The 16,849-nt window shown below is 38.3% G+C and overlaps 1 protein-coding gene across 1 annotated transcript in view; it reads left to right on the top strand.

Moving 5' to 3' along the window:
* The first annotated feature begins 1,361 nt into the window (after positions 1–1,361).
* The window catches only part of tmcc3 (transmembrane and coiled-coil domain family 3), a 34,671-nt gene continuing 19,183 nt past the window's right edge, over positions 1,362–16,849 (top strand). The window contains exon 1 of the mRNA XM_079263232.1: positions 1,362–1,575. Within this exon, the coding sequence (XP_079119358.1) occupies positions 1,573–1,575 (3 nt within the window). The 5' untranslated portion in view covers positions 1,362–1,572. The remainder of the gene's footprint in view (positions 1,576–16,849) is intronic.

A 16,849-nucleotide genomic window follows, 5' to 3' on the forward strand; every position in this document is an offset into this window, starting at 1 on the left:
CAGTAACTGATTGAATGCCTCTTAGACAGCATCAAAGTACCCACACATTATAACATTCATGACTACAGAAGTTTTAGTCCAGTTGTAATGATAATCATTTAAGGTTCTGTGTGATACCAGAGACATCCTAAAAACATGTTATCAAATATGTCATTATACACTTGCTGTACTGACCTTTCTTGAGTTTGCGGCACCTGTTTTTTTTTGCCATGTCGCAATTTGGTAAATGTGTGTATGGCTAATTGTGCATCTTGTAACACCTATTTATTCTTTTTAGAAACACACCTTTTTTTCAATATATATTTATATAAATATATATATATATATATATATATATATATATATATATATATATATATATATATATATATATATATATATATATATATATATATATATATATACATATATATATATATATATATGTATATATATATATATATGTGTATATATATATATGTGTATATATATATATATATATATATATATGTGTGTGTGTATGTGTGTGTGTGTGTGTGTGTGCTCATATTTATTCATACCCTTTCATGAAAGAAGAAAAAAAAAGCTGCCTCTAAAATGAGCTGAAATTGACAAAATTAATAATAAATAAAGATTTTATGGAAATCATAACATTATTTTCTCATTCTGATTCAATAGAAATATATATTTTTTAATCAAACAAATAAGATAATTTATTACATATTACATCACTCATAAACTAATATTTTATTGAAATATCCGTTAATGTTTCTGCTCCAGTCAGGTGTTTTCTGTTCCTCTCAGTCAGACTTCTGCACCTGTTGACAGGTATTTTGTCCCACTGTTCAACAGAAAAGTGCTCTAATTTGTCCAGGACCAATTTCTTTGTTTGTGTTTTTTTTTCTTTTCTTTCTTCAGCTCAATTAAATGAAAATACTGTGTATTATATGACCAAATAATATTTTTGCAAATTTTTAGTTATTGTTCCTTTTTCAAGTCTCCAGTTATTTGAGTGACTGTTGTAAATTCAGCCTTTTCTTTAATGAAAGACACATGAGCACAATTGTGTGTGTGTATATATATATATATATATATATATATATATATATATATATATATATATATATATATATATATATATATATACCCTTGCTTTTTGTTTTACTTCCATAATACATAATACAACAAAGCATATAGTTGTATTTCTTTGATAAATTATTTATTGTTAAGTGTATTCGATATGCCTCGCAGCCCCTCCCTTCTGTCTGCAGCGGTGGGCGGGGCGTAAGCGCACATTGTGTTTGGCTGGCTCCGGGGGGGGGGGGGCGTGGGGGTTAGGTGGATTACCGCGGCGGGGTAGCTCGGGAGAAGACCATATCGTAGCCTCAGCGGGTCGGTTTCCACCAGCAGCGGCAGTGAGAAGACGGGGTGATGGCATCTGCTGTACCGAAGATGTCAACGATCACTTTTCTTGTTCGGAGCAACGAAACTGGAGGTTCAGGTTGAGTCAGCCGATTATGTCTGGAGCTGGCGGTGCGGGTGTGCTGAAAAGTTTACCAGAAGTGGGGGTTCAGCTTCATCCACGGCTCTAACATGGTAAATATGCATTCTGTGCTGTTTCAAAGTCAGCAAACGTTTGCAAATAAACGTTAACCACCGTTAGCACTGTTAAAAAAAAAGGAGCGTGTCTGAACTCGTCCACTTTATGGGTGCCGTAACCTCTGTCCACGTCGATGTGAGTTGATTTGCTCGTTAAAAATGCTGATGTTACGGTATCTTAAATCTTGCTTTCCTCTTAACAAACAAACCTCCGGGTTTGTGTTGTCAGATTTTATGTTGTTCCCCCCCATACAACGTATAGTTTAATTGGAGATCCACGTCACACCGCTTTATGGCAACTTTATCCCACCAGAGTTCATAAAACTGATCTCTTATCCTGAAAATGTATTGAATGTGTAAATATTTATATTTTTCTGGTGGGTAAGCAGGAGCATATCGACTTGGCATCGTTCCAGTACTCTCATCACTACATGATCTATATCTTTTTCTCTTATTCTACATTATTTTTCAGTATCCTGCTGTAAACATGACTAATAAAATACTGCTTGCGTGTCCTCTCATACGCTACAAATCTGTAATAGAGTTGGAGAGAGATAAACTAATTATCTGCTGACCAGACAGTGAACTTGTCATAATGCTCCATGTAATTTTGATTCACCGCTCATGCTTCATATTTACAAGAGGATCTAGATGTCTTTAGTCTGTTTGCATTGTAATTTATACTGGCCAACTGGGGAAGGTCACTGGAGGAGCTGGTTTATCCAGTCTCTGCACAGGTGTTTTGGATTTACGCCCCCTTTCTGGGCTTGGTTGTATTTTGTTATATTTTTGTGGTGATTAAATACCAGCTGTTTTCATAGGCTGTGTTTAAGTTCCTGTTGGAAGACGTCGGCTGTCCATTCAGCTTGTGCCTTCCTGTTCTGTGCTGCACAAATGCCACACATGCTATGTTTGTGCCAGTATGTTATACCTCTTTAAGGCTGAGTAACATGAGGTGTTATGACAGTAAGACAGATTCCTCTGTGACCCAGTTTGTCAATCCATGTGTGGAAAAATCAAGCTGATTTTGAAGCTTTGAGTTATGTGACAGCTTTCACAAAGGAGGTGAGGTGCACTGACTGTTGTGCAAAAGTGCAATTTACAGGTGCTATATAGGGTTCCCTCCAAAAAGCCTTTTGACGTGACCGTTTTCTCTCTAAATTTGACTGGATTTGGATGAAACTGTCAGAAATGGCCACAGTCCTTTGAGATATGGGAATGACATTTCTGCCAGCTGACACCCACATACACAACTGTGAGCAGTGTCGCTGAGCAGCAGGCTCAGGTACACGAGGTAACGCGCAGAGGCATTTTTCAACCAATGACACCCTTTATGGGCTGTTGGGAGACTGGAGGCAGACTATCCTGTCCACTCTTGTTAACCTGCATTTGACAAAACTCAGGGGATGCTTGTGATCGGCTGAGCATCATCGCAGCAATGCTTCACATTCACAACTGGGAGCACTTTGCTGCCTTCTTAGTGCAGATGAAGCCTTGCTCAAAGGCATCAAAGCACATAAAATAGCCTAGTAAATAAGCAATGAAGAAGGAGAGGAAACCGTTTACTTAAGTTTGGAGTCACACTGAAGCGTGTACAAATATTTAGTTTTGTTGACCTACATTTTCTGACAGAAAATCCCCAAAAGAGTTTTCTTCAAAGCAGGATTTCTCAAACGTTTGGAGGCACTATCAACTTTTCAATATGGCATGAAATAACTAATAAAATTAACATGTTAATTTTCAGATTAACATGATGAATCCCTAATTTTTTTTTATGAATTGGGAATATATATTTTGATCATCAATTTTGTTTTTGTTATGACATGGCAATACCATGAAATTATTTTAGGACCCCAGTTTGAGAAAGCTAGCATTAAACTTTTAAGCATGACCTAAGACAAAATTTGAAAAAGAATAAATTGATATACACATATATATATTTCGATCCTTGGCTGGGGAGGGGTTTGGTCAGTGGCCTTTCTGTGTGCAGTTTGCATGTTCTCCCCATGTATGCGTGGATTCTCTCTGGGTACTCCGGCTTCCTCCCACCATCCAAATACATGCACATTAGGTCGATTGGTTACTCTAAATTGCCCATAAGAGTGAGTGTGAGCGTCAGTGGTTGTGTGTCTCTGTGTGGCCCTGCGATGGACTGGCGAGCTGTCCAGGGTGTTTGCTGCCTGTCGCCCAAAAGCCAGCTGGGATAGGCTCCAGCTTCCCCGCGACCCTGAATTGGATTAAGCGGTTCAAAAAATGAATGAATGAATATGTATGTATATACATATATATATATATATATATATATATATTAGATAATATGTTAGGGCTGTGACGATATGCTTTTGTCCCGGTTCGATTCTGAGTTTTTAGAAAAAAACAACACAGTAACCAGACCATCATTTTCTGCTGCTATAATGCCCAAGAAGACAAGTAAAAAGATCAATAAAAATAATAAAAATTACCCAAATTTTATAATGGATTATTTTTATTTATTTAAAAAAAAAATCAATTTTAAAATTGTGAAGTAAAGATGCTGATATTTGATTTTTCGATTAAATTTTCCCACCCCTAATATATATTAATATGTTTTTTAAAATATTTGATACCATGTAATAAGTCAAATAACTGTATCATAGTCTTGTGCTTTGCGGTATCCATGCGGTCAAGGAGACAAGTATCAGATGGTTTACAACAGAATTTTGAGCAAAGTTTCTACCATAAAGTGATGCAAAAGGTCTCAGAAACTTCATGTGCGTTTGGTTTTATAGGGTTAATGCATGTGGGATGTTTTTAACATCTGGCTTCTGGTAGTGCTGGTCTAAAACAGTCCATATCAGCTGCTGTAAAGACTTGATATGTGTGTGTATGTGCAGTGTCTCCCACACACTCACGATGAGAGATGCTGAGCTTATCACCACATCAATCAAAAGAGAAAACAACTGATATCGGTGAGATTGATTGATGTGATTTCTAAGAAGTGTAGTTGGGTTCATTTATTCACATACCCAGAAAGGTCAGTCATGTTTATATCCGCAGTGTTAACATGTGTGTGTGAGAGAGCGAGGGAGGTGTATAATTCATTAATCAAGCAGTTGTTACTCTCACTTTTCATGAGATCGCTTTCAAAGATTTCCTTCTCTGTGAGTTGGTTTGTTTGTGTGATGTTGAACAGAAGAAAGGTACACGGAGGATGTGGGGGGGGGGGGGGGGGGGGGGGTTGCTTCCCTCCCTGAGCTCCCAATTCTCTTCCCTGTGGGCAACAACCTGTTTGTTTAACTTCTTGTCCCTGTAAAGCAGAGCTTCAATTCAACTTTGATAGCACATTCACAGGAGGAATTTATTTACTGTAACTATGAATAGCTGGAGTCTCACTCAAGTCAAGTTTGCTCATGCATTTAGTTTGTTTGTGTTGAGAAATGCATCATGGGCAGCTTTTTGAAAGCCCCTCAGCTGTGGATTGTAAAGCACAACAGCAGTACAGATGATCTGATTTAGCATGAATATAATTCTTTCACTTCTCTTTCTCTTTTTATTTACATTCTCTACATTTTTAGCCAATTATTTCTGTTTCTGGAAGAAAGATGCCATTCTGTTTGAGCCTCTGGATGACGGACAGAAAACACCCAATAGACATTCATCTTAAGTATTCCTTAAATATGAATTATTTATGAATTAGGAAGAAAAATGTTGAAGAAACTTAAACCACTTTTCTAAATGTGATGGATGAGAAAATGAGCTATTCTAGCCTAATAAAAGTCTAATTACTCTTGTCAAACAAGCAAAACATTGTTTTATTCCAGCTTCTTATAGGTTGAGTCTTTTTTTGGCTTGATTTACAGTGAAAATTATTTGTTTTTAGCTTTTGTTTTTGTTCTAAACTAAGTATTTCTTTTTTAACTTTTGTTTTCTTTTTCAGGTAGTAATACATTAATCTGTTATTTAAAAAATCAGCTAACTAGTGATAACTGAAGGAACTAGGTGACAAGGAAAAATAATATTCAGCTCTTCAGTCCATGAGAAGAGGGAACTTTCTGCAAGTCTCTCTCATTGACTCGATTACATTACCAGGCTCTGTTTTAAGACTTAAAATTTGACCCTGATAAGGTGACTTATTTAATTTATCAATTAAAATTTTTCTCAAGCTGTTTGATAATCTTTCTGGTTGTTTTCTTTAAACAACATGTTTTCTAACATTATATTATTTAATAGATATAATGGTTAATGAAACTGGTTTGGAGCTTTTTCCCTTCTTTTCAGTGGAAACTAAAGATTTATTTATGGTAAAAATAATTCAGGACTTTATTAAATAACTATTTCAAAGCATTTTGTAAAAAGTGATGACAGATTAAATTTGCAGCCCTGTTTTCCAGTCAAGTTTTTGTGTAGTTTTGAGCTATTAAATAAAAATAAATTGGATTTCAGACTAAATCCATAGCCGTCGCTGCGCAGATGAAGCATTTAACTTTATTTCTCAGAAAAGCACAATTTTCCCAACATGAACAAGAGACCTGAACACAGAAGCAGCTGATTCATAGCAGCAGGTCTGATCAGAGCTTGATGTTTGCTTTGTTTCTAAAAGATACAGAAGAGCTGCTTTTTTGCAGCAGTGGCTAGTTTTATGGTAAAAACGCACTCAAACACACTCATACACACACACACAGAGTCCCCATCGACGCCACAATCCACAGCGATGAGCCGAGCTCCGGCCATTGTTTGGCCATTCAGAGCGAAGAAAGTGGGAGGAGTGGATGTTGCTGAATGGAAGCTGACTGCCCGTCTTGGACTCCCTTCATTGGTGATTACGGTGCGGTGTGAGGCTGGCTCCACTCAATCGCGTCTGTTGTCAGGGCAACCGATGGAATCCGTCTCCATCTATCTGCTGAAATAAATGATGCTTAAAGTTATCAAGAGGAAGGAAGATGTGAGGCGGAGAGGAGAAAGCCCCACCACAAGACACACAGTCTGTGAAATTTAGCTCATTGGCATGTTTCACGTGTATTTACTCGGCTTTATGTCGCCGCCTCGTTCTCGCAGTTCATCCTTCACTCTGTGCTGTTGGATTACTGACTGAGTGGGCTGACAGTGAATAGAAACACACCAGCACTGCTGCTGCGTGTGTGTGAGTAACACGGTGCGGATTAAGGAACACACAAATGCTGCATCCATCAAAGACATCGCATACTGGGCTAACACACACACACAGCTTTTTAGCCCTTAGTCATATGATATAAACCTGATTCATTGCCAGTTTTTACACTTTGTGGGCACATAAATTAAATTTGCTGCACTCAGTCGAGCATTTCATGTTCCAACCGCTCAAAATCAGCAGCGGTCTTCCTGTTTCATCACTGCTGCCTGCTGTAATGACAGCTCAATCAGAAGCACATGGGGTAGAAACTGGAACCCGCAGGTTCATTCACAGACTCAGTGCTCCTTGAAGGTTTGGTTTTGTGACTGGTGGTTGTTACAGTCATTCACTAAGGTAATAACACAGCAACATCTCTGACAAAACAACTCAAACAATACGCATAAAAATGAACTCAGATGCGTTGATGTTAAGATTCATCGGTTTATTTAACGTTAAGCTGGTTGTAATTTGATTCTGGAGAATTCTGGGGATGTGTTTTACATGTGAGCATATTATTCAACCATCCATTTCTTCATGGTTTGAGGGATGTGCTACCCTCAAACCATCCATTTCTTCATGGTTTGAGGGATGTGCTACCCTCAGTTCTCCAACACACTGATATACGTAGGCAGGATGACATTCATATCCAGGTCTTTGCTGCTCAAAATGGGAGAAATTTAGCACATTTATATTAGGGCTGCACTATTAATCGGATTTTGATTGTGATCACAATTTTGGTGCCCAAAATTAAACAAACCTGATTGTCAGCGATATTTACATTCAAAAACGGGAGCTCTGTTGGATCACTCAGGTTCTCAACCAGCAGTCTGCCAACCACCAGGGGGCGAACGCGTTGGTAAAGTTTCATGAAGCTACCTACATACCAAGCGTGCAAATCTTTTACCAGCAGCCAGTTAAGTATTGTTGGATTGGTTGGACATTTGGGGTCCGCATTTTTCCTGTTAGAGGTAAAATGGATTGTTTTGATTGAACAGCTGATCAAGGTGGTAAAAAATACCAACACGTGGCATTAAAATACACAAACCCTGCCATGTGCACAACCTGCCCTGCTGCAGACAAAGTTGCTCATTAAATATGAAATAAGCAGATTCATTGCACAAAAAGCAGACATCGCCGTCCCTTTTGATCCCACCCAGCTTCAGACGAAGCTTCTCGTGGTGGATGTAACGAGTTTTAGACTGATGAGAGCAAGTCATGTCGAGGATAGAAAATACAGCTGCATCAAAACACTAGATAAGAAATATGACATTATTTCTCCAAAGGGGTGTTGCCTGCGCTGTATGAAAAATATTGAGGGCATAACGAGGGAGCGCTAATTTTATATATATATATATATATATATATATATATATATATATATATATATATATATATATATATATATATATATATATATATATATATATATATATAAATGTATATATATAAATGTATTTAAAATACATGTTTTCACAGACACAATGAATGATTGTGATTGATAGTTGTGATTGCAATATTGCTCAAAATAATCGTGATTATTATTTTGGTCATAATCATGCAGCCCTAATTTATATAGATATTTATATCATGAATCCCATTGTAACTATGTTGTTTTAAGCTAACCAGCATCAACTTAATTAGCCTGTTGTAGAGTTTCTCTGGACTCCACACATAACAAGCTTGTTGGATGCTCTCTAAGTTTGCCATGCTCATGAGATTAGCTAATGAAGTTTACATCTCTTCGCGTTGGCGTGCTCTTCATGTGCAGAGCAGATGCGTGACAGCAGAACAGTCTGCCACCGCTGCGCTTCTGGAGGCATGAATGCCGGTTCAATTAAGATTTATTTTAAGTCCATGTAAAACTATTAAATTCTCTGGTGTTTTGAAGCCGTGGTGCCGACAACAAGCTAGTCAGTGTAGAAGAAACACTGAAGTAATAGCTCTTTATTGGTCGACCAGCTCACAGCCAAACAAGAGCAGCATAAATATATGTCCTATATTTAATATGGGCTGAATGTATTCTTAGTAAAACAAATCGGTTATTTCGGTCCTGTCAGATTGAGGAGTTCCTGCCCCACACACACCTACAATTCATAGTTATGTAATTACAAGGAGGGGGGGGGGGGGGCGTTTGAAACATGCCCACACAGTCTGAAAGAGTTGTCACACAACCACATGCAAAGCTACTATGCATGGTGAGTGCTATCACAATAGCTCTGGCTCATTCTCAGGCCAACGTTTCAGTGTCCTCAGCGCTGCTGAGTGTGTTAGTTCATCGCTGTGTGAGTGTGTCTGTGTTTTTAGTTCAGAGCAGGGTTGTGTTCTGAATCAGGCTTCCAGAAATAGTCCCTGCATGGAGGTCTCTTTGCTTTTGACATTTGTTCTCTAAATGCTAACTGAACTGTCTGGATTATTTCAGTGCAAAATATCATTGTTTTTCTTTAGTATTGAAAAATTAAAAAGAATTGTTCTTATGAGATGATTTTAAAACCCTTAATTTGAAGATGTTAGCAAAAATCCTGGACTATTTTCTGTTTTTAAAATGCACCAACCAACCACAAAGTGATGATCATGGGCCGACAAATGGAGGGAAACCTTCATTTTTAACCAAATTACTTACCTAAACAGTTTTTACAGACTAGTCAAACTCTTCCCCATAACAATCGACTCCCCTACTGAAGCTGCCTCCCTCTGCAGGACTGAAGTGGGCTTCACAAAAACTGCTTATCAGACACACACACACAAAAACTAATGAGTTTGAGTCGTTCACCTGATATCAAAACTCCTCAGATACTAATCTAAAGGGATCTGATGGTGTTTCTGAGTGGCATGCCCAGTCCACATACCATCGTGTGGTAACATGCTGTTAGCAGGTCCTCACCGAGAGCCCAAGTTGTTTGGTTCCTCCGGTCAGTGATCTTTTAGTGGCGAAATATTCAGCAGGCAGTCATAATGTTAAGTTTTTAACTAAGATTCTTTATTTGCTGCTACTAATAGCTTAGATAATTCTAGTTTGATGTTTTCTTTTTATTTAGTTTGGTATCTTTTTACAAACAAAGTCATGGAGTTGGACCTAGAGGTGCAGTAGGTGGAAACTGTTTGATAGCAAGATGCTGAATCACATTTAGTATTTAATATTTAATCATCCTTTTAGGTGAGAGGTAGAAAACTATGGAAAACATTGCCTGACAGAACTCAAGGTTTTTAACACACATACGAAGAAATAGTTGAAACTGAAACACATCTGTGGACATTGAATACAGTAATACAAGATCACACCCATGCAACCACACCCTGTACACAGGCAAGCACGCACACATAAACACATTCACTTCAAACTTTCATTTTATCCCTATTCTTATTTTATTTCTTCTTCCATCTTTATACTTGTGCGCCTTCCAACGTTTTGCATTTTATTGTAAACACAGATCTCATTGTATGTTTTTTTAATAGCTGATGGTGAAGCTGGAGCTGAACCAACAATAGTTTGTTTTTCAATCTGTTTGTCCCAGATTTGCCGAGAAACCTCTTACGTGTTGCTTCTAACAATAATACCAGATTTAGCCCCTTTCTTAAAGATGTGCCTGTTAGCTTCCTCTGTAGCCTGAATCACAGTACATGTTATTTAAATACAAAGTTCACACTTTGTGATGAAAGGGATCTTTCTGGGTTCCATTCATTGACATTGCTGCTGCAACCTTTTCCAGTTTGGTTATTCAGACATCACACTGACATGCTCTGTTATAGTCAGAAGAGTAGAAAGCAGTGCGAAATAGGGCTGCTGGTACTCTCCACTGGTGGTGTTGGATAGAATAGTGGGTGTGTTTTTCATTTCCTCTCTTTACTTTATGTTTTAAAGCTGTACTTTACAGAGTGTGGAAGGTGGAGCGGCATGAAAAATTAATCGGTCAAAGTGACGTGCGTCACCAGCTAAAATGAGTACAGCACTCAGGACATGAATGTGTGCTTTACTTCTCCAGGCACTTTTAGTTTATGGCATTAATTTCAATTATAATACAATTCAGCTGTCAAAATGATTTATCTGGTTGGCCTCCTGCAGGTTTTTGTTTACCTGGCAAACAAACTCTGCTCAGTAAATTCAACTCGTTTGGTGACTGGTTGAAACAACTGTCGGACTGGACTTTTACTTTCTGGACCAGGAATTGCCACCTCTGCATAAATATAATATAGTTTAATAACATCTCAGACTACTGCATAACTACCTCTGTACTTACACACTGGGACAACTGTGTGTCTGAACTGGATGTCAGCTGCTGAGAGGAGAAAACAAGCCTTCAAGTCACAGATGAATCCCGCTCTTCCAGTCATGGGATGTTTACATTCCATGTGGAATTGTAGCTTATTTCATTACAACCGCTGCCTACATGTTAGATTTGAGGATGAAACCAAAAAAAAAAACAAAAAAAAAAAACAATCCTCCTTCATAATTCTCATTATGTTTATCTATATCAGATTCCCAATTAATATTTCTGCTTTCTTGTTAGTTTAACATTCTGAATAATCCCTTTAGGAATGGCCTTCAGGATTATTCGAAAAGTCTTCTTGTAATGGATCTGAATGGAAAGCAAACATTTACATCGGGGATTCAGAGAGCTTTGTGAGCAACCTGTACATTGTGATTAAATTTTAAAATGGGCAAACATTCCCGTAAAGGCCACGGTATAAACTCTGACCTTAACTTTTGTGTCTTTTGAAGCCGTGATCCCGTTCTGATGCTCCACCTGTGAAGTTCAAACACTGACCTTAAAGCTTGTTTTAGCAGGTTGGATTTTTTCTTCTCTGCCACTTTCTGTCTCCATCATCGCCTCCTCCGAGCCATCTTTTACTCAAGATTACAGCCTCTCATGTTTGCAACCTCGCTGTTGGACCACTGAACGGAAGCAAAGGCTGCTGGATAATCTTTCCCCGGGAGCAGAGATTTAAATCTCAGATTACAAGAGGAGTAGAGAGAGAAGAGGGGGGATTACAACTTCTTTTTCCCTCATTGCGTCCCAAACTCCATGTGATCTTGTAAAACAGGTCATATACAAACCTACACGTGGCTCAGACTGTGCACAATCTTTCTGACATGCTGGCCAACTCTTGCAGCTTGCGTTGCGAATTTGGTTTTAGTTTGAATGATTTATGGATGTGTGTTGTTGCTGTGTATTTGTTTAGTTGCCAAAACATTAGTTCATGCCAAGCTCCTGTAACGGTAAATGAGTTGCCAACTGGTTTATTGATTTTTCAGCTCGATATCCATCCTCAATTCCCTCTTACTCACCGTGACGTTGTGACCTATCGATCTACAGCACCTGTAGTTCTTCTCTGATGCTGTTTGCCGACCGTTGCAGCGAACTGATTGCCTAACAGTACACATGACCTTTGATTGCTACCGTTTTGTATATCTACATTACGGAAAATGCAGATTTCAGGTCTTCGATGATTCTGGGAATTGTTGAAAATGATTGGCATATTAAATAAATTAGCTTAAACACACCTCTTATGAAATTCCATTAATGCTAATAACACAGAAACATTAATGTAATTGCTAAAAATACATAAGAGCAGATTACTGAAAGAGCAGCTTAACAGTGTATATATTTGATCTGTTGTCTGAACTAAATATGTCTGCTGTCCTGTGTGGATAGTTTCATATTCAGGGTTTAAAATGCCTCGCATTTATCACAGACTTCTCATGATGCTTCTTACCCTGCAGCACAGGAGTCCTGAAGACTAGAGACAAGTACCTTCATCCTCTCTGCATCCACAAGCAAAATAATTATAAAAGTTTATGATTTAGACAGATATGAAGAAATTCAGAGATCACTGTTTTTAGAATTAGGAATGGCAAAAACTCAGACCTGTTAAACATCAACATTTAGCATCATGTGCGGTCTATTTCTCATCCAAATTTTGGCACAGAGGGGGATATTGTTAGTCAGTGGTGCAGAATCATCATCAGGATTTGGCTAAACAAGGACGAATGATGAAGACTCTGCAAGAAATCATTCATGAAAGAACACCAGCCAGATTTCTGAAGACTGAAAAAGTATTTAAAAGGCCAGAAAATGGCGCATTTGTGTGCCCCTCAAAGAGCTGATGTTATAGTTGTTGTGGGTTCTCTAAAGAAACACGTGGTGTCTCTTTGATCGCTCATAGGAAGCTAATTTAGGGTAATTAAGCGATTTCTCTTGTGGCTTTTACTGAAAACACTGAAATACAGGAGAAAATAATTGATCCTGCATCTCTCATTAGTTGTTAATGAAATGCCCGGTTAAATGACGGATAAATAAAAATAAATACTGACTTAGTTTCTAGAACAGCTGCAGTTTCTCTTAACTGCAGATGTCTTTTTTAGATGAATTCAGTACCTTAAGAACAGAGTGTTTCCTCTTATTAGCCTGGCAGCAGCAAGTCCAACGCCATCCGTCCCCTGTGGGGACTATAGTAAGTCATCACAGTTCAAATTTGCTCTAAGAGCTGAGGGAAAAGATTGAGAGCAACAGTCTCAGTCAGCCTCTTGACATGTCCTCTTCCTCCTCATCCCTCCATCTGTGCTTTGTTAATGAGGCTCTTGGGGGTGGTGTTTTCCAAAGCCATGACACTGTGAAGCTTTCAGTGTGTGGACATCTTGGCCTGAGAAACCACTCGGCACTGCTTCAAACTCACTCGGGTTTCATGTCATATCATACAGCACATATTGCACACGCTGCTTACTAAGACTGAGTGAAATGCAGATTTTAAGCTGCTGCTTTATAAAATGCCATCTTCTCCTTTGAAACTGAATACGAGTCTGTTACACATGATAGTTTGGGAAGCAGAGATTCACTCCTTTTATTCTGTTTTATCATGTATAATCCTCTCAAACACCTCACTGTTTTGCCATTTACACATTTAGATTTTTTCCTTCATTCCTTTTTTATTTGGATGTACTTAGAAATAACTTGCAGCAGTCTAGATAGCCAAACAAGCCTCTTCGTCTTCATTAAACTCTTATAAATGACGCATGTATTCAGTCGAGTTAATAGATTTGCAGCAAAGAAGTAATCCAGATGTGCCCGTTTGATTAGTTAATTTAACATCATGGTGAAAACAGCAGCGATTTGTCTCAATAAAACACTTTTAATGTATCACAGCAGACATAAGCAGTGAACTGTCAACAGTTTGACATCATCTTTTGCTCAAGGATATGTTGCACAATATGTCCGTGGCACTTGGTAAAGAACATAGACATGTCTTACTCTGCCTGCTATGAGTTCAGGGAATCTGGGTGTGAGCGGACTGTTCAGACTTGAAGTGGCTTACCAGTCTGTGTTGAGTGGGACTTATGACACATTGTTTACTTTTCCTCAGCCCCACCTGAAGTCTGGTCTCATCGCACAGCTGCATGTGTATGCACTTATATGGACATAATTGAGGGTGGAACCCTACGGCATATTTTTAAGAGTCATTTATAGGTTTAAGACACATAAAATGATTGAGGAGTGAGACCAAAACTTTATAGTATATTGTGCAGATTTGGTTCAATTAAGATATTTCACTTTTTTCTAATGGCAATAAATTGCCACATTTCCAAGGATTTTACAGCCCATAGCATCTGTTTTATTAGAGCCTCACATCGGTTACGTAATCCTTCCCTCAACAAATGCTTCAATGAATAACAAAAGGTTTAATTTTACCTCATTTAAAGGTCATTATGAATTCCTGAATACTGCTTTTTTTTTCTAACCCGCCTCCCATTTCTTGTCTGTTTTATGGCTGTTTTGCTCTGTGCTAATTCCCCGCGTAATTCTCTGGTGAGTCTCTGGAGCCCCATGGGGAGTTGTGCCTGTCTGCCAGCTCCTCTTCACCACAGGAGGCTCTTCTCTCTGGTTACAGATTTATGGCTCATTCACCCTCCAGTCAAGACACTCTCCAGTCTAGTTCACACGAACCAAATGTCTTTTCTCGCCTGAAACTGTTCCTTTTTGGTCGTAGGTGAGCTGGATTTTTTTGCTTGTTTTTAAATCTCTCCGTGATTTGTTGGTTGTTTAGAAATAGCAGTGGTTGGAAGAACGTGTTTGTTTGGATCTTCTAGCACTAAAAACAAAAACTAAGTTCCTGTATTTAATGGTTGATAAATGCAACATGATCATTCTGTAAATCATTTGTTGAAATTTAAACATAAATCATGATGAATCTGGGAGATTTTCTGTTGTTTTTCCAGGAAAAACTTGTTTTACTTTTAAAAAAAAAAAAAACCTTCAAATCACAGCAAACAAAAAGCAAATCCACTATTAACAGAGCTGGAGTTTCATCCTTCTGAAGACAGAAGAAAATACACACACAGTGTGTTTATTAGACTATCAAGTCAAATGAATGATGCACAGCCCTGTGAAAACGCAGTGTGAGGCTGTTTCATCTATTATTAATTCAGAACAACTATACTTTTGTTCCCATTTCTGTTTGATATTTTCCCTTAATGGCTTTAGTAATTTCCCAGCACAAATAGTTTCCTGTGTTTTCATACAATTTTCAGTGATTTCTTACTTTTGTGTTGAATAGATATGAATCCTGATGCAGGTGCAGAGGTTGGTGTAACCTCTGCCTTCTCCTGTGGCAGCATGATGCATTCGGGCTTAGTGTACGAGCTTTCTCTGAAACCCTCAGGAAGTACAGTCATAAATAAGCAGTGATATGTTGTATTCTCAGGGCTGCTGGAACAGCGTGGCCTTGGCAAATCAAAACTGGGTTTGCTGTATTAAACCTTTCTAAAAGTATGTAAATTGTGACTGAGAATAAATCAGTATTTGTCCAGTGAGGTGTTTTTTTTTATCTCCTGCCTGGCGATAAATCAAGATTGTAGGAGGAGGTCAACATGATGAACATGACAGGAGCTGGTCCTTTGTTTTCAGTGTTGTTGTAAAGTATCACATGGTCATTGTGGCTAAGTACAGGAGAGAACACTTAAAATCAAAATTATTCATTGAGGCGATCATGCAGCTATGGGGATAACCGTGTTAGTCAGTCGGATGGTCAGCATCCCCAAAGAATTTCAGCTTTTTATGGTCGACATGGGACGTTCCACACACACACCTTTATTTCTCTGTTGCATTGTTTTGTTTGTTTGTGAAAAATATTCACGGTTACTTTTAGTTTTATAATTTGATTCTCCTAAAAAAAAAACTAAATTCAGAGCAAATGAGAAAAAATAGCATGATCTGCTTACCTGCACATATGTTCATACAGGACATCCTGACAGAGCTGAAGGGATGGATTATATCAAATTAACATTCAGCTTGTGTATTTTAAAACTGGCAAGCTTCTGGTTCTTCTATTTTAAGCTTCGATGTTGTTGCCATGGTTACTTTGCAGCTGTATCTTCTGGAGTTAGGATTTTCAAGGTCTCTCCATCATGAAAGTACTGATCTCCACCTCCGGCCGTGTATGAGACAGTTGTTGTTAATGTGACGCAGCTTCCTGTGATTGGCTTCAGTAACCCGCTTATGAACATCTCTCCCTCTAAATCTCCTGATCTGGATTCTCCCAATCCCATTATTTCCTCCCCAATGCTCAAACACACACCAGTTTAAATCTGCCAGCATTAATCCGGCATGCTGGTTCAGACAGTGCGTGGCCCTGTGTGGGGTTAGAGCATGCTAATGGATGACTAATCTGTTACACTCACTGCTTTGAGCACTCATTTGTAAGAGAGAGGACCCATGCAGGATCAAGTGTGCTAAATCAATTGTTTAACTGTGACATGCTTAATTATTGTCTCTTCTGTGTTTATCTGTTTAACTAGCAGGGTCATTTTGCACGTTGGGTGAAATTATGTAAGTTATCCTCTGATTGTTCATTATTTGATGCTGAATAACATCTTTAATCTGGATTTATATTAATTTCAGATTAAAATCTGATTTTTTTTCTAAAGCAGTAAAATAAAATGAACTGTGCTTGTAAATGTGTGTAATTTGAATAAAGAAGTAGCCAGAAATGAAGCTCAAGAAAGACCAAAACTGGATGCTATGTCCGCGATGACACAGGTCAGTTACGGGAGAGTCGATCAGTTTAATCTGTGCTAAATCAGATTCTTAATCTGCAGAGTTGTCTCCATGTCTCATCTTCAAAAATGGGGAAAGGGGCAAAAAGTGTGACGTA

This window comes from Telmatherina bonti (genome assembly GCF_933228915.1).
Source record: "Telmatherina bonti genome assembly, chromosome: 23".
NCBI lineage: Eukaryota > Metazoa > Chordata > Actinopteri > Atheriniformes > Telmatherinidae > Telmatherina > Telmatherina bonti.